General features: G+C 41.0%; 1 protein-coding gene across 4 annotated transcripts in view; it reads left to right on the top strand.

The window, feature by feature from the left end:
- tle5 (TLE family member 5, transcriptional modulator) overlaps positions 1–18,794 on the top strand; it is a 50,185-nt gene that overhangs the window by 19,751 nt on the left and 11,640 nt on the right. For 3 of the 4 annotated variants that reach the window (XM_046050354.1, XM_046050352.1, XM_046050353.1), the window contains 3 exons: positions 3,269–3,357; positions 8,487–8,550; positions 15,130–15,174. In XM_046050354.1, the coding sequence (XP_045906310.1) occupies positions 3,269–3,357; positions 8,487–8,550; positions 15,130–15,174 (198 nt within the window). The remainder of the gene's footprint in view (positions 1–3,268; positions 3,358–8,486; positions 8,551–15,129; positions 15,175–18,794) is intronic. The other variant, XM_046050355.1, reaches the window with a different exon arrangement.

The raw sequence follows: 18,794 nt of genomic DNA on the forward strand, positions 1-18,794 counted from the left end.
GGCGGCAGTAGGACTGGTGTCATAGGGTAACATTGGAAGAAGTGGTGCAGATATTGTGACATTTAAGTTGAATGGCACAAACCTCTTAGTTGCCCAAAAAAACACCCAGGTCAACACATTGTTTATAATTTGAAAATAATTTTTTTTAGATTAAGCCTCAAACTGTTTTCTTGATAAATTGATTGATTAACAGTAGTTAATAAAATGTCAGGGAATTGTGAAAAGCGCTCACCATAATTTCCCAGAGGCCAACATAATGTCTTCAGATGTGTGAAGAATTACTCAGTTTCAAAATTGTTGAAGATTAATATATTTTCCACTGTGTAATAGATTAACCAAGTAACTGTTTCATCTCTATAGCAACCAGCTTTGTAATTTACTAGTTTTCTGCATTACACGCAGCACGCACTTTTCTGTAATCTTGTCCCAACTTTTTAGTTTTTTTCCTGCCCTGTTTAGTTGCATTATATCCCTATTTCTGCAATACACCAGGTGTTGTGTTTATTGTAGTCGTCCTTGTTGTGATGTGATGACACATCTGCTTGTCCATACAGTTAATTGTATTCAAATTGAAATTGCGATTTGACGAACGCGGTTAGCTAATCATAAAGACGGCAATTAAAATGTAGGTTAATTATACAGCGCATCTGAGCCATTTCAAACAGTCATGCAGTTAAAAATTCATTAGGTTGTCGTCTTTGTGTGACAGACCTGCTCGCCAATCACAAGCGCCATGCGCCTCCTGTTACGGTCCTACTCACCAATAAGAGCGGGCACAGAGCGTGTACATTTTACAACAACAAACGAAGCTAGAGGAAAACGTGGGATAATGGCGTCTGACACAGGAGGTGGCTATGCTGCTTTTATTTTTTCGGCGTCAGCCTACCCTACAATGTTGACGTGTTAATTTGTCATTTGTTTTTGTGTTTCAGCTATGGATAACAGCTTTCTGTGAGCCTGTTTCATTCCGCTCTGTGCAGGCTACATATCGCACATGGAGCCAGGGCTCGACAATAACGGTGGCCTGATGGCCCAGGGCCAGTAAAAAGTAACATCGGGATAATTGAACTAGCAACTCATTGGCCCGACTGAGCCAGTGCAAAAAAATAAATTACAATCTCAACATCCTGCCGTTGTTTTGCAGCTCATGACAGGCACTGTTGTCCAATCCAGATTTGTAGTTACGTTATGAGTGGTTGTCAAATGCTATTCGTCTAATCTCAATCACGCGGAAACCTCTGGGTCTGAAAGTGAAAACCATGCAGACGGAACTTAAAACTGCACTGTCTCTAATGGCCAGCAGGGGGCAAGTCCGCTGGTTAAATGATGGTCCTTAATGCAGCGTATGCTTTAGCGTGGGACTAACTTGTGATTGACAGGTTGCTACCATGGCGACCTGTCAATCAGGATAGAGGCGATTTGTATCCGCTGCTCTGTGTACGTTTTTTAATTAAGTGGCAGTCAGCAGGAGAGAGAGCATGTTTAGTCTGTTTAGTATGTTTTGTTTTAAAAGTAAATTGTTTTGTTAACCTTTTTATGATTTTAACTGTGATCACATTTTTTGTTTACTATTTTTATATCCAGGATGTATTTAATAACTGATTTTGTTGTCACACTGGGGCCTGTAAAAACTGTCTTCGGGCCAGTAAGTTTCAAACCCACTAGCCCGTGGAGCCAGTTGCCAAAAAGTTTAACGTGCATGGAGCATTTCAGAATAAGAGCCTTTCTGATTTTGATGACTTGTTCAGATTTTGTTAATTTGTCCATCTGTCCTTGATTTTTGTTCTTCTATCATGGTTAAGTAGGCTACGCAGTTAAAGTGTTTCTTTTTTAACTGTGTTTATTTTTAATATATGATCGGGAGTCTGCACAGGGTGTTTTATTTTGAAAATTGACCGGCTTCTCTATGCCGTTCTGTGTCTGATTTCCTGCCCGGTTCATCTGCTCTGTGCTGCTTGACGCGGGTTCTGTCAAAAATAGACTGGCAGTGGATATGTAACTTTAGCTAAACTTAAAGCAATTAGATTTTTCCCCAAAATTGTATAGTCCATAATGTCCATTTACGATCAACGGCACTGCCAGCAACCCCTGAAAATACCTGGAACTTGAATTTAGTAGCACGTTCTGAGCAGGGTTGAAATTCATTTCTAGGAACTCGTTGCGTAACCTTCCAGCGATCAGAGGAAACAAAGGCAGAATCCGTGACAGTGGCTACATGTTGTGTTACAGTTTGTGAAGTTCCTGCAGTTGAATTAGTCTCCGTGCGCATTGCTTGTTTGCACATTGTTTATTTTGTTGTACTTGCAGCATGTCCACAAACTCACCAAGGCCAGTTTCAGGAGCCACGTGTATTAATTTTGCATACACAGTAACATTTAACAGGTATTTCATTCAATGGATTAAACAAACATTGTTTTTTTATTTGAACTGTAAAATGTTTGAATTCACCTTCAACATAATATCTGTCTATGGCTACCACCATTTCAGTTGCATTTTGATAGAAGAAGGACCGCCGATCCTTACTGCACACATCCTTTACAACGTGCATACAAGCACTTCCATGAGTGACCAGTTGAGTGTGATGTTGCAATGTGGCAAAGAAGAGGATGACGTCAGTCAGGGAATTTAAGAGACTTTTTATTTGGAGCTACATCTTTTCAACAACTCAAAGAACTCAATAATATTTATAATTGTTTGTGTTACCGTAATTATTTATACTAGCAAGATTTATTCTGGCGAGAGTAAGTAGGTTTATGTATTGTCACCCAAATTGAATGTTGGAATAACAATAAGGACTGTTGGAATAACTCTTAAAGTTGCTCCAGCAAGCTGCAAGACGCTGTCGTTGCCAGCCAAATGCAGAAAGAGTCTGGGTTATGTCTTTTGAAGGTTAAATGGGGGTGTGTCGACATCCATTTAGGCCTATAGCTAATTGTGGCTCTATGTGGGTAAGGCTCGTGTGCAGGTGCATACTTTCACAGTGATCGAGATATAACGCATAAAGTCTGGCAGCGGGTATGCATGTTCCTGCACACTTTAATCTACAGGGTTTTATGCATTTGGCCCCTTGTGTGTGGAAACATACGTGGCAACCAAAGTCTTAGTAATGTCTTACCTGTCAAATGTGAAAACTGCTTGATTTCATGTTTGTGTTTTTAATTATTTCTCTCACTTTACTCTTTCTCTTTCATTCACCCCTTCTCCTCTGTCTTACTCTTTCCACTCGTTTTTCTTACCTTGTCTTCTCTTGTGTTTTTGTCTTTGCCAGGCTTCATCGCAGCAGCTGAAATTCACAACCTCTGACTCCTGTGACAGAATCAAGGATGAGTTCCAGTTCCTCCAAGCACAATACCACAGGTGCAAAGGAAAACACATACATAAATACAAAGGAGAAGTAGTTGTATATGACAGACTGATAAGTGCAGCTTTTTGTAGTAAGGAGACTATATAAAGGCTATACATGTATTACTTAGTGTTTTTCTTTATAGAAGACATTTTTTTAACAGTACCTACAATGTTAAACTGCAGAACTGATTATTTTACAGGTCTTTACATTGCTAATAATTTCCTAGGAAGTTCCCTGGAAAGAAATATATAATTTGCAGTGTTTCCCACAGTTTGACAGCGTAACTGTGGCGGGGTTGTGCCGAATTTTGCATGCCTGCCGAGAATTGCATGAAAATGCATTAAAGTTCTGCTTTTAAACGCTATACTATTCTTTGTGGGCTTCATCAATAGTGATAAATGATCAGTATATATTTTATGAACGTTAAGAATCGTTAATATATTATTACGCTTAGTAAAAGTACCATTTCTTGAGATTCAGCAAAAACATGTGGCTGTTTTTATTCCCCTATCTATCAAGTCAGCGAAAGTCAGCCAGTTATTCCGAACGCACCTGTTGACTACCAGTTATACAGTGTGCTAACTTCAACAGCTGTTTTCCAAAGCTATCCTTATTAGCTAGGCTCCTTACATGCTTGCTAATAACTGTTTTGAAGATGGGTCTCCAACATTGACAGCAGTGTGTTGGACAGATTTGGGCAGCGGTGTTTATGATACCAACCATTCAATTCACAGACGGGTCTGTTGTCCGTGTTTGCGAGACAGAAAGAAAGAAAGAAAGAGAGAGAGCGACTGAGTGAGAGGATGTGCGGAGCGAATATGCGCTGCGCTGCAATCAAGAACGATTTTAAAATGGGTCGCCAAATTTACTTGGGCGGCTGTTAATCTACCTGGGCGGCCCGCCCAAGTGAAAAAATGTATGGGAAACACTGATTTGGAATTAATATCGGTAAAATACAGACTGCGTTCAATTGGTACATTTCCAATTAATAAATAAACTGCTAAGCTACTGTAACTCAAAATCTACAGGCAAGCATATAATTCAGCATGAATGAAGGACAAAGTTTCTAATAATAAATGAAAAATTTGAATGATTTAATATTTATTTCAGTTTAAGTGGAGCTGTTCTTTCAAGGAAATTCCTAAATCAGTGGTTGCTTTTTAACTCACACACGACTACATAATCAAAAATAATAGTCTCATAATTTAGTCTCTATTTACTCTTTTTGTATACCAAACTGTGTAAGTTCTTTAAAGAAATTCTTGGAGTGGGGGGAGCTTTACAGAAAACGTAGCTTTAGGGACTCCTCAATAGTAAACTGTGATAAGATGAAGATGTCAGTCTTTGTTCCACTATTCCTCAACTCTACCACTGCACTGCACACTGAGGAAACATCCTTTATTGACTCATATCTGAATCACTCTCGTTTACCCTGGGCTTTTGATTTCCCTTTACTGTTTAAATACTCCAACAGTGCCAGAAGTCTGAGGCACTTCCAAAGTGCCTGGTTCGACCCTAACTGATCTGTTTGATAGCAGTTATGAAGAGGGGGGACGCCACGGGGTCTGCATCTCAGTGAGTCTTTGAAGCCAGTCTTCCTTCCTGAGGAGGTTGGTTTGTTCCTCTGTACCTGTTCTCCCAGAACCTTCCAGAGGCTTGCCTCTGCCGTTTACAGAGACAGGCGAAGGCAGATAAAAGCGTGTAAAATTGTGTGCAAAAATCCCTGCTCTGGTCTGATCGCTCTTGTTTGCGGAGGACTCTGAAGCGGCAATAACACCCTGCGCGTCTTTTTCCTCGCCTTTTGGTTTTTTTAATTCCCACAACGGTGAGCAGCATCGTTTAACCCTCTTCAGAGTTCCGGGGCGCAGTTGAAAGAATACCTTTTTTGTCTGAGCATACAGAACATGCATACAGTGCCTGTTGACTCAGGAGGGGGGCTGAGATCGGTGGGGAGCTTGGGAGCCACAGATGAGGCTTTGTAGCGCTCTGCTGCTACGCTGTGCTTGTCTGTTGCTGAAGCCTTTAAAAGGCAAATGTACCGCAGGCGTTCCCCCGGGTATAGTCACAAGCATTGTAGCTGTCGCTGTCTTCCTCTTTCCACCCCCCTACCCCTACTCTTCTTCCACCTCTTCTCCCCTCCCCTCGTTCACATGCATAAATAGATCAGGGAATACATAAATCAAAATAAAGATGACAGCAGGAGCGATTTAGAGACGGAAGAATCGGCAATAAAACTCCATCAAAGTGTCGTTTGAGAGCAGCCGTGCAGGCCCGGGGGCTGCTGAGCACCAATCAGAGGAGGCACAAAGCCAATCCCAGGTAGGATGGCAGCAGGAAGGCCTGTCGTCATGACAACCCACCACACAGCCTACGCATGTGTACAGTGATGGCAGGAAGGGTTTTATGTAGGAGGGAAGGGGAGCGTTTTGGATAAGTGGAGGCTGCTCATACACACACAGGAATAGGTGGCAGAATAACAACAAAGAAGCAGACCCCATCCCCATGATCAGGTTGCAGTGTTTCCCCTAGTGTGTGTGTGTGTGTATATATGTGTGTGTGTGTGTGTATGTATGTATGTATATATATATATATATATATACACACGATTTTTAAGAAATCGTCAATGCTGAATTATATGAACATTTTAAGTATTAAATAGATAATTTCCACCATTCTGATGAATTTTTTGACACCAGTGTACGGTGGGAATGTTTTTATTCATGTAAACCGAAACACCCAATTCAGGTTGCCAGTGACAATTCAAAATATATAAATATAACAGAATATAATGCAGCGCAGATCTCAGGCATTCTGTGTTGCTTTCAGATATGTTTCTCCTATAAATCAACTTTTCTCATTTAATGTCATCCCTGCTTAGTCGGCAGACATGAAGGCATGATTTAGTAAAGTAACCTCTTTAAATGTGATTGTGGCACCTTTTCACCTCAATGATAAATTCATTTAGAATCATTCATTCAGAATCTTTCCTACATATGTGTTCTCTGACATGTCGAGAAAAAAGTCATAATATTATGAGACTAACTTCATTTAATGAAAATTCATAATAATTTTTAAGTCTACCTGCCCTATACTCTGATGTGCATTATGTTATTGCTCCGCTCGTAGTATCCCCTTCAGACCGCTTGGAAACCGAAACCAACAGACAACACTTGTGATCAGATGGAAATCTCACCACATATCCGCACACAATTTCATTTCAGCAGCTTCAGTAAAGTGCAGCTCACAGTCCCAAACAGAGTAAATTTGCGCCTCAGTTTTGAGATGTTTATATTGCAAAAGTCTACCAAATACGTTATTACTCACAAGCTGGCTGTGACTCACAAGCTGGCTGTGACTCACAGCACGGTGGCGGGTTCACTTCATTACTATTACTGTGTAGGCCGGAGTTGCATTAGCGGAGCAGAGTTGATTTGCTCTGTCAGTCAATGTTATGTTATACATTTGTTTTCCACTGCTTGTGAATATTGATGTGTGGCATGAGAGCATGTGAAAAATGTCAATTGGGTGAGTCATGCAAGACATCTTTTCACCTGAGGAGAAATATCATCACATTTTAATCCCGTCACACCCCTATTGGAATGTGGTCCATATCGAGATGTAGATACAGTGTCAACTGAAAAAGGAGTTAGCCTTTAGACGATCACTACAGGGTCAACAATTAATGCTGTTGCTTTCCAGTAAAACCCTTTCAGTGGTTCAACTTTTCTTTAGAGTACATATATTACTCTGAATACAGTATTCAGTGTATTTTTAAGAAACATTCTTATGCCTACGAAGTAATGTTTTTGTTTTTAGCAGCAACAAGAACCGTTTGACAATCAAACGGTCAGAATTCAGAGGAACCGGCAGTTAGCATCATCTACGATGGCCATGTGAATCCACGACAGAGCATGACATATGTTAGTACAATTATACAATTATTATACAAGTTACATTCCTTTATTGCCAACTCATCTCTGGCAGGTGTGGTGCAGCCACATCACAACACTGTTATTTAAAAAAAATAATTACAGCATGATTTGAGATTGTTAAACGTTTTTACTTTAATGTACTGCAGTCATTTCAAAGAAGTATAATTTCACATGAGGCCATCGCTTCCATGTCTTCATTCAATTTCATAAGAAACCTGAAAGCAAACAAGGACCATCACACAACCAAGACTGAAGTTTACTCCACCTAACGCTGCAGCTACTGCAATAATTATAGCAGAAGCACAATACTGTGTGTATGAGTAATCCCACATTATTGGCCCTGTGTAACACCGTGTTCAGTCTGCCAGTTAAGTCTAACAGCGATCAAGCTACAGCCAGCACTCGCTGTAATCGAGCTGTCATTCCTGCAGATGGCTGAGAAGAACATCCCAGCATAAATATACACACACACTATCAAACAGGTTTCAGACTTATCCTAAATCTGAAACCATCCACCGTGTGCCTGTGCATATCTTTATTTGATCTCTTGAGTCTTATCCAGTCCTCGCATCGGATGACGCCTCCTGACGAATGGCAAGTCGTAACTGGCTGTTTCAATCAAAGGCATCGAGGGGAAGTCTCTCCCCCCCCCTTGTCTTTTTCATTTCGCGATCAGGGTGACTTGTTGACGTGTCCTCCTTTGTCCTGTCGCCCCGCGTGACATCAGCACTGACATGATTACAGCTAATGGTCACAGGGACTGGGTCACAGGAAATGCTCCAACACTATATTTAGACTTTTTACTTCACTGCCTCTTCTCTGATTTAGAAAGCTGACATTTTAGCACACCACGTCCCTGGCGTTCAGAATGAGTTTGACCTCCCCCTGTCAATCGACACCTTGTCAAGCTCGGTGAAAACTGCCGCTGACTAGTAAAGGCGAGGACGACGATTGCCATAACGGTGAAGATAGAGATGGTAATGGTAGTTGAGTTGATGACAGCGGAGGTGGCGCTGATGAGGATGAAGGTGGAGGCAGTGATGTGGGTTGAAGTGATGATGAAAGTGATGACAGTGCCGTTGGTGAGAGTGGAGGTAATGATGATGAAGGGCGTAGAAGTCACCTGGTGTCAGCACTTTAGAAGGAAGACTGTCGCGCTGACTAACAAGGTCTGATTCGGCGCCCCTCTCTTCTCCCTCTATCCCCAGTTTGAAGCTTGAGTGTGACAAGTTGGCCAGTGAGAAGTCAGAGATGCAGCGCCACTATATCATGGTGAGTGAAGGGGTGTGTGTGTGTGTGTGTGTGTGTGCGAGCGCGCGTGCATGCGCACGTATTGTTATGGTTTGTATATCCTTAAATGTAATTTTGCCACAATATGTTTGACTAATGTAATATTTGATTCCAACATAAACTCCCTTTTAGTTGTAGCAAACACAGTATTTCAGATGTTGATGTTTATATGCAATGATTTACTGTTGTTTTTTTTTTTGTTTTCATCCTCTGTTAATTAATACTCTTGCTTTCCTCCCCCATCACCTTCCATTTACAGTGTGTTTCTCTTTGTTCTCCCATGTGCCTTTTCTTGCTTATTTAAACAATTTCTCTCTTAACAGGTAATTGTGATTTATTTCAACTTGGATCCGTTTTGTATAGATTTGGTCACCATGTCCTGTGTACTCGCACAAAATTGTACATAACAAGAAAATTGCTGAAATGTAGTGACACTGTTAAACACAAGTCAGACTGGGCAGGAAACACAAGCTCAGAGAGCAGACAGTCATGCGTGGCTGAAACATATTCAAACCGTTAACCAATAGGGATGGGAATCTCACAATTCAATTTGTATTCTCGGCGTCACCATTCAATACACAATCAATCAATTCTCAATTCAAAATCAGGTATTAATTCTTGTTTAAGTGACAAAGTCCTCTAAACGTCCTAGGAATGATGACTCAGGAGCAAAAAAGGAAGTCAGGTGATGTTATTATAGAGGCAAAGTCTGCAGACGGAAGAGGTTGAGGTGGATGGGTGGGCGAAGACTGGTTGTTAACCGTTTCCTAATTACAATCAGTGTTGGTTTCTTTTAACCATGACAACAATCGTTCCCTACCCTTAACCAACTTGTACTTAAAGCATCAGTTGGTCTCTGCTGGGAGAGCCGTCATTGTCGTCATTCCTCTTTGCTTCTCGTCTTTACGAGCGCCATGGCATCAAACACAATAAGCTCACAGCTGCATGTGGAGCCGGGACGTGATCATACATGTGTTTTGCACTATACACTGTTGTTTGCAAAGGAGGGATAGGCAGTTCCTTCATTGCTGGTGGTTGTCTCAGCCACTGTGTTTGCAAAACTTCTGAAGACGCTCGCTGAGTATTTTGAGCTTGACTGAATGAGAGCATGCGCGAGGAGGGGGGCTGCACAATGTGTGCACGAGCAATGATTGACACTGCGTTAGAGACTGCTCCTGGCTCTGATTGGTCTTTTTGATCCACGAATGGTGACCTGCTAATGGCATTAGGAGCAGCAGTAGGAGGAACCAGATTTTTTTTTTTTTCACAGATTATCTCTCATGTCAGGATATAGTGACATTTTCAGCAAATATGACCAAATTCGCTACTGCAGCCTTAAACCTGACTAAACCTTAACAATAGATCTGATCATAATGGTATTGGTTTTGGTAGGCGCTCACAAATACGGTCATTCTGTTAACAGAGGCATCACATCAGAGAATGTTTCTGTGTGTCATTAGCCGTGTTTCCATCAACGTTTTTTTAATGTGCATTTTGAAGTATCGCATTAGAAAAGGGTGATGGAAACGGCAAAATTTGAAAAATCCTCAATTTTGCAAAAGAGTTTTTACGCTCGCTTGAGTTGGTTTTTGTGTTTGTCAAAAAAGAGTTAATGCGCTAAATGGGAGATGGAAACACTTCTGCTGAATAAGTTCTGACGTAGTGAACTTGTAACTCACGTCTGATCAGCTGTTTATTGCCGGATATTCCCATAATCTGCGGAGCAGCTGGTAGCAGTTTGGCCACTTAAAACAAATTCCTGAGGACCTGTCTCCATTTTTCTAAGATCAATGACCCTCAGTTCCATGCGACTGGTTTTGTTTCTGGTTTGGAACCCATACGTCTTGATTATTACAGCCATGTGTAACGTCAACTACTGACAGAACTACGCTTGCTGTAGCCTGGTTTATTCACTCCAAACCAGCTGATGGAAACGCACATATTTCGCATTTACTTTTTTTTTTTTTTTTTTTGCGACATTTCAAAAATCCGCTTAAAATTCGCATGACAATTGGATGGAAACATGTCTAATGTCGGAGCGCAGTTACAAATGATGTGTTTTGTCGTTTGATTCGGAGGACTTGCTGGTGAAACCCGTTTTTCATTCTGTCAATACAGCAGGTAGAAAATATAATGTAATAAACGTTACGTGTAAGAACTGATTTTTGAAATGTGTGAATTTATTCAGAATTGCTGAAGATGAGAATACCCCCCAGCTAAAGCTACAAGACCACAAGACCGTAGTTCAAATAAATTGGAATTGTCCTTGGTTATTCACTTCCTTTGTGTTTCTGGAGGAACTATATGTGTTATTGCTCTCTCTCCCCAACCCCCTTCATTTCCTCTTTCGCCCATCTCTCTCTGCCTCTCTGTCACACACACACACACACACACACACACACACACACACACCCTCTCACCCTCTCTCTGCTCCACCTCAGGGCTAATCTCATTGTTGCTGGCCGGGGCTGTGTAGCCGTCTGATGTTTTGCCTCTAATTGATCCTCTGACTGGCTTTAATCTCATCTAATCTGTGCCACCGCACTGCTCCCTCCACCATCAGCCAGCCAGCAGGCACACAAATATACACACCCTCGCATACACACTTCCTCTCTGTGCATTTCAGGCAGGCGTGAGTAATCACTCACACACACTCAGCTGGATGGCAGCCACGCACATACACATAGACACATATGTCCTGACAGAAAAGCACAATCATGCAAACAGATGTAACGAAGAAAATTATTTTTGATATTCAGAAATTTCCAAAGAAAAATAGCTGTGATAGTTGGGTAAATGTCCAGCAGGATGTGTGGTAGCCAACAAACTGATATTATCGTCGTAACTTAAGGAAAGGAAGATTTTCATTATGGTTAGGTTAGCTAGCTTTCAGGTGTGTGTGCCAAAACATAAAACATTGACAGAAACCAGACAAAGCTGTATACGTGTAAAGAGTAATATTAAAGGTCAATGAGAAGTTCAGCTCTGTCAGTCAGTCTGTATTTTCTGTTCTGTTCTTAACCCCTCAAATGTCGTAGCACCACCTCAACATGCATGCATTATAAGCCATTAGCTTTTTCCATCAGCCTGCTCCATGTTGTCTTCCCTATTAGCAAACATTACTGGCACAGGAAAACTCAAAGCAGTCCAGGAAGACCAATTGCACATCATGTTGAGTATGTAGTGTAGTAGTATTGTAGTGTAGTAGTATTTTTGAGAGGCGCCACATAAGGTATAGGTCACTTTATATTTTAAATTCAGACACCCGTTCAAATGAGGGGGAAATTAAATATATGATATAATGTCCAAATAAAAAAGCGTAATAGTTCATGCTACATATTCCAGTGGGGTGTGTTTGTAAAGGGTTGCACGATTAATCTAATTGCAATCGCAGTGTCGTCACGTGCAATTACATAACGGCAAAAAGTGTGCAATTTAATAAAACAGAAAAGGTTTGTGTGAGCTCTCTTCTGTGTGCGCTGCAGTCTGCTCATTATCTCCACCCACACTGGGCTCTGGCATGTGCCCCTAAAAACAGATAAGCCTACATACAATCAGAAAAATTATTTATGAGCATTCTGCAAGTAACTTTTAAGACAACAATCTACTGTAACCTCCCTCCCCGCCCCGCCGCGCCGCTAATCGTTTGAAACATAGTCAGACTCGCCACCGGAGCACAGAGAGAAATGCCGGTGCGCCGATTGCTCAGAGACAGAGAGGCGCCTTCAGCAGCTAAAGCGGTAAGAAGGAAGAAAACTGGGCAAAGATAACGAAGGTTTGGGTTTGACTCGCTGCCATTTAAAGTTAGCTGTATCTGTGCCTTTTGTTGTTCAACATATTCAACTTTTCACAGAGCTGACGTGCTTGTCAGTCACTTTTCGTCAACCGACCAATCACATGGGGAGGAACATTTAAAAAAACACACTACAGCAAATTATTAAATGTTGAACAATATGATTATTGACCAGTTGGTACTTAGCATTAACAAATTAGAGACCAATGTAGAACCTTATGCTCTACATAGTATTTAATGAATAAAAACAACCCACAAAAATGAAAGTAGTTTAAAATGAAATTATAATGAATGTAGTATTTAATATATTATTCATATTATGTCATATTAGTGGTAGGGCTGTCCCCGACTAAGGATTTACATTCATGAAGATATTGCCACATTAATATCCACATTGTGTGACATGACCATCAGTCATTTAGCTTCCCCATATCGCCAAAATGGAACGATCCTTGTGTTGTTGCGAAGCTTCGACTGTGAGATTGACAGTCGAATCAGGCTCTGCCCATAGACTTTTTGACTATTTGGGGTCAGCCCTAACTAGCAGTATACTATTAACTAAACATTATACTCTTTATTTAATACACTCATGTATAGTCCCTCCTCCAGGTTGTGGATAGGGACTCTGCAGTAGACCGATGTACATTAAGCCGGTGCCAGTGTGCCAATATGTGCTGCTTCTAGCCTCTTCCTCCGTAGAGCAAAACACTCCCCTTGTTCTGTTCTACATACGTTTTACTAGTTATTGTTATAAATATTGTTTGTTTAATTTTGTTCAAGTTGAGAAGTACACATTTCAAAGTCAGTATTTTGTGCATTTTCCTTGATAATTAAGCAAGTGAACTCATAGTACCGTTTGTTCCATTATAATTGAATCGCAAGCGCAAATTGCAATATTGTCCACAATAATTGCAATATGACTTTTTCTCCAAATTGTGCAGCCTTATAAACTGCACTATAAATCTGATCTATTACACGCCCTGTTTTTGAACTGGCCAGTTGTTCTTTTAACATAAACTGCAATAAACAAGAGAGCTGTGCTAAACAAATAATCATGTGTAGAAGCATTTTGGATTTGAAACCACAGATAATTGTGGATCGAAGTGACGCTGTTTTCTGCCTTTTTAAAAACGCAACTGCCTGCAGCAATAGTTACCATGGCAATAAATATGAAGTCACCTGTTAGGGTGTCACTCAGTGAGGGAGGGAAGGCGACAAAGACTGGAGCGACGTCACTTCTGCAGCTTATTCTACGATCAGGCTATGTGCATTGCAATTTTTTGCATTTTTAAGTAACAGCCCTAATTGGCAATGTGATACTTTTACGCAGCAGTATAAAACGGATTTTATTCTAATTGTAATCAAATGTGCATGGACTCTTCCTTTAGCTTGGCTCCGATTTTTAATGTTTACATTTATTCATTTAGCTGACGCTTTTATCCAAAGTGACTTACAGTTGCTACAGTATACATGTCAGAGGTTGCACACCTCTGGAGCAACTAGGGGTTAAGTGTCTTGCTCAGGGACACATTAGTGGATGGGTCACAGTGGGGGATTGAACCCAGGTCTCTCACACCAAAGGCATGTGTCTTATCTTATCCATTGCGCTATCGCCACGCCGTAATGTTATTTATATTTTCTTCCAAAGGGATTTTCCTCAGTCGAAACTGTCTTTAGATTCAGCTCAAAATGTTGCGATAAAAATTTCACAATGAATGTGAAATTGCTTATCCCTCCTCCTTCACTCACACACACACACAGACACACACTCTCAGACAGACACATGCACACGCATACCATGCACATATACGTGCAGACTTTCAATTGCACTTCAGTGGCAGGCCCAGCCTTGTATCCCCACAACGACCCCCTCCATCAGCACCACCCCACTCCTCCTCTAATAGCATATCAGGTTGCCCCACTCCCCCAGCCAGCGGCAGCACCTCCGTTTCCCCAGTACTGTAATTACTTCAGGGAGCTTCTGCGTGGGCCCAAGCAACTAAACTGTGTGTGTGTGTGTGTGTGTGTGTGCGCGCACGCACATGCATTCACATACAAAGGTAGTGTCAGTGTGAGATTGAACAGAGAACAACAATGGTGCATGCGTGAAAGAAAATGAGTTACAGAAATGCGTGTGTGTGTGTGTGTGTGTGTGTGTGTGTGTGTGTGTGTGTGTGAGAGAGATCTGCGTGTTTGTTTTCCAGTGACAGAGCCAGTCCCCCTGCAGACAGAGTGGGTGATTAACAGGGTTGACGCCTAGAGGGTGGCCCTCTCATTAATACTGAACTCACACACACACTCACACTCACACAACAGAGGCTCTTTCTCTACTGTGTCTCCTTTCTCTCTCTATTTGTAGCTGTGTGTCTTCTCTTCTCTTTGTGTGTGTACATGCAGGCGTGTTTGTGAGTGGGTATATGTTTGTGGAAAGTAACATTTTGGGATCTTGGAAGTCATTAAGATGTTAAATAAATGTCATGTTGGGTTGAGGTTCCACTTTGTGTCGAATGATAATTTTGTTTGTCTTCAGCTTTTATTACATAAACTTCATGATTGAAAATCTTCAAAACTGTGCCACATATTTATAGTTCTATATAAAACATATTAGTGGAGCAAGAGAGAGAGAGAGAGAGATAAATGGTAGTAAATAGTGTATAATGAAGTCTTAGCATTGAGCTTCTATGTAGAACATTTTCTACAATACTATTTTCCTGTGTTATAACATTTAGTTTTTGCCTCTTTTTGTCTTCCCGTCTCTTCCTGTCCAGTACTATGAGATGTCCTATGGGCTCAATATCGAGATGCACAAACAGGTGAGTCTATGTTTAATCTTTTTAGAAAGATCCCATCACCTAACATATAAAAAAAAATTATTTAGTTAACTTTCGATCAATAAACTGAATTGAAGGATCTCCGCAAGTGCTTTTTCCTTTATTGGTGAGTCGCAACCCTCCTCCAAAAACGACAGTCACAAGTATAAAACTAGAAAGGAGTCTATTTAAATTTTTTTTTTTTGCTTTTTCCCTCTCCTTTATTGAGGTATATATATTTTTTGTGCATGTAATAGGTTTTACAAAGTGAAAAAGCCCAAAGTCCACCCCAAAGGGAGTTCCCATCTCCCACAGAAGAGATTGATGTGATGGAACTAGGGCTGTAGATAACGATTATTTTCAAGTCGATTAATCTAACGACTAATTTTGTGTGTTGCCTATTACTAGATTAACATACCAATTTATCCAAAATAAATATCAAAAACATGTCTAATCAATAAATCTACATTTTATTCAATCATCCTGGTGAAGCACATTAGAATAATGACAATAGCAGCATATCTTAAAATTAATCAAATTTCCTCTTCACTGATGTGTTGTGATAGTAATAAGAATAACAGACATTAATTAGGCTACTTAAAACTTTAATTGTTTCTGACATGGATTTATTTCAATACTTAGTAATGCAGTATGATAATCAAATGAATTTCTGCATCAGTGTGGGGCAAAGAAAACAACTGAAACAATTGACAGACTGTGCAGACTGTCACAGATCGTCTGTAATGTTAGATTCATCTGTTTTGTCGCTCATTTGTGGCTGTTAAATAAACAGAAAATATGAAACGACCGAATGTTAGGTGACACGCGGTGTAACGTTACGTTACCATGACAGCAGCGGGGCAGAATTTACTTTTAACATGAAGGCAATGAAAAAACACTTAGAAAATACATTTTAACGGACTACATGTCCTCGTGCTGATAATGTGCCGTGCTTGTGTGGAAACAAAAAGTAAACAGGATTTGCGGTGCTGCCATCAGTGCTCCTGGATACAGCAGTTGACAGTGGTTGAAGGCGCGACCTTTTAGCTGGAGCTTGTCCGGGGTAATCCCACTAACACCGGATGCAGCGACACTTCGATGCATGTAATATAAATATATATATACACATTTATTTATTTAGTTTTTCTTCACAAATCTGCATCATTTATAATGATTGTGTAGAATTGTAACGTTTTGTGAAAAAACTGAGCTGAGCTTGGCATCCTAAAAGACTCATCCAAAGACTAAAACTAAACTCAAAGTAAGCATTTTGAACAAATAAAAACTAAACTAGCAAACCCACGTTAAAAACTGATTCAAACTAAACTGAAATTTAAAACAAAAAGTCAAAATGAAATAAATATAAAAACTATAATAACCTTGATATGGAGCTACGGCAGAAAAATGAACTCTGCGAACTTCAGGCGTCTGTTGCTGTAGTTGAAAAACAGCTGTTGGTCTGTTATGCGTGTACCAGTGTAGACTTTGAAAAAAGGTAAATGATCCGTATTTCTCTGCACCAGTATGCCGGAGACTAATTTCTGTATGCATTTTGTACGCAGCATGTGAAGTATTCCAGCTGAAAGCCCCTAGTGAGCAAATGACTGGCTCACAAGATGAAGCTGTAAATGATTTCCACCAGTTAGAGTAGCAAAGTAATCAAAGGTACAGGTGACGGTAAATTCCTATTTGAATGTTTTCTACAAACACAGGAGTCTCCTTGGTCACACACTGGGGTTATGTTATGACCATCAGAAATATTTTCTTTCAAATGGTTTCTGCTATAGCAAATGCTATGGAGAAACCAGCAAGAGCCGCAAATAAGAGCTACAGCAATTTCACAACAATTTGTTGTCGCAATCAGGAACAGAGCACCGCGCCAAATTTATTGAATTCATCCAACATTAATTTAGAATACAGAAGTGGGGGCGGGTTGTTTGTTTGCTTGTTTTTACTTCAGTCCGTCATTAGTGGTTCAGACATCATTTCAATTATAATCATTTGGTGTTTGGATGAAGTTTCAACGTTTACCAGTCCTTCATCACAGTCTGTCATCGCAGCTGTTTGACGATTCACCCGGCTTTCATGGTCATCAAGACCTTAGAGGTGTTTCACCTGCCAGTCACTTCTTCTACAACATAAATACAAAAAAACAAGAAAAGGAAGACTTTTACTTTCAGATCCCTGAACGTCCAAAATAACTCCTCACACTTTGTTACTCTGTTGATGCAAACACAGCTGTGCATTCCCAACCCCACTCCCCCGCTGCACACCTGCAGCTCGCTGATTGGCAGGTGTGAATTGTAGAGATAATCTACCATCACTTTGGGAGCGTTGAGAGACATTTGAGTGATGTCACCTGAGGCTCTGTTTAAAATGCAGACGCCGAGGGGTTAGCTTTTCTGCCGTTGCCAAATCAGTTTTAGTTCACTCTGTACACTCCCATGGTGCTAGTGAGCATGTGTATAAGGAAGTCTTTAGAAAATGTAGTCTCAGTACAGCTTTGACCGCATGGTCATGTCACACAATGTGGATATTAATGTGGCAGTATCTTCTGCGACAGCTTCATCATTTATCAGCAGAAAATCATAGGAGCAGCCCCCCTAAATCTTGAAAATCAGTGAAGACTGTAAGAATCAGTTAGCAATTTTGAAAAAGAAAAGAAAAGGAAGCCCTCATTCAGGCAGGGAGGGGTGAGAAGCCGATATCCATACATCAGTTTGTGTGGCTGAAGGTGGGGGAGTAATTTATGCTCAGCCTGTAGGAAGGAGAGAGCGATAGGCCTCTGAAGGGCCAGTCCTTATCAGTGACCTCGTCTGGCGCTGCCCGTCCACACACACACAAACACACACACACTGTCTTATGATTGATGTCGCACACTGACAGCCATATTGGGAGAACGGAGTGTGCTTTGACAAATGGACACACACACACACACACAGAAGTAGCACCTTCCGTGATTTAAAACCTTCAAATATATCCACCCACACAAACACTGAAGTAGGAAGCACAAGACAGGCACTGTGACGCATGCAAGGAAAACATACAAACACACATGCAGTCTGTTACAGGCAAGCACACACACAAACACTGAGCCTGATGTGTGCAGTTCATCACAGCCTTTTCCTTTATCTGACAGGGATGAAATTCACAGTCGTGTGTGTGTGTGTGTGTGTCAAGTAGTCTGTTTGTATGACATTGTATTTGATCATGTGTTTTATTATTTAAAAAATTTGTATGCGTTTGTTGAGACTGCCTGCACGTGTGTGTGTGTGTGTGTGTGTGTGTGTGTGTGTGCGCGCACATGTCCCCCTCTGTTAGCACATATGCTTGTGTGTGAGTGTTAGTGGCACATGTTCGTAATCACTTTTTTTGTTTCTGTTCATGCGTGCCCCTGTTTTGTGTGTGTGTGTGTGTGTGAGTGAGTGCGTGCATGTGTGCTTGCTTGCTTTGTGCACAATGTGAGTGGGTGCAGAGAATCTCTAGTTCCATTAGAGGGTTGAAATTGAAGGGGATGTGTGGAAACGAGTGTCGAGGAGCATTCATGTCTAGGCCTATTGTGCAAAGCTAGTCAAACCCCCCCCCCCCCCCCCCCCCCCCCCCCCCCCCCCCCCCCCCCCCCC

The sequence above is a fragment of the Micropterus dolomieu genome, linkage group LG05 (assembly GCF_021292245.1).
Source record: "Micropterus dolomieu isolate WLL.071019.BEF.003 ecotype Adirondacks linkage group LG05, ASM2129224v1, whole genome shotgun sequence".
NCBI classification, from domain to species: domain Eukaryota; kingdom Metazoa; phylum Chordata; class Actinopteri; order Centrarchiformes; family Centrarchidae; genus Micropterus; species Micropterus dolomieu.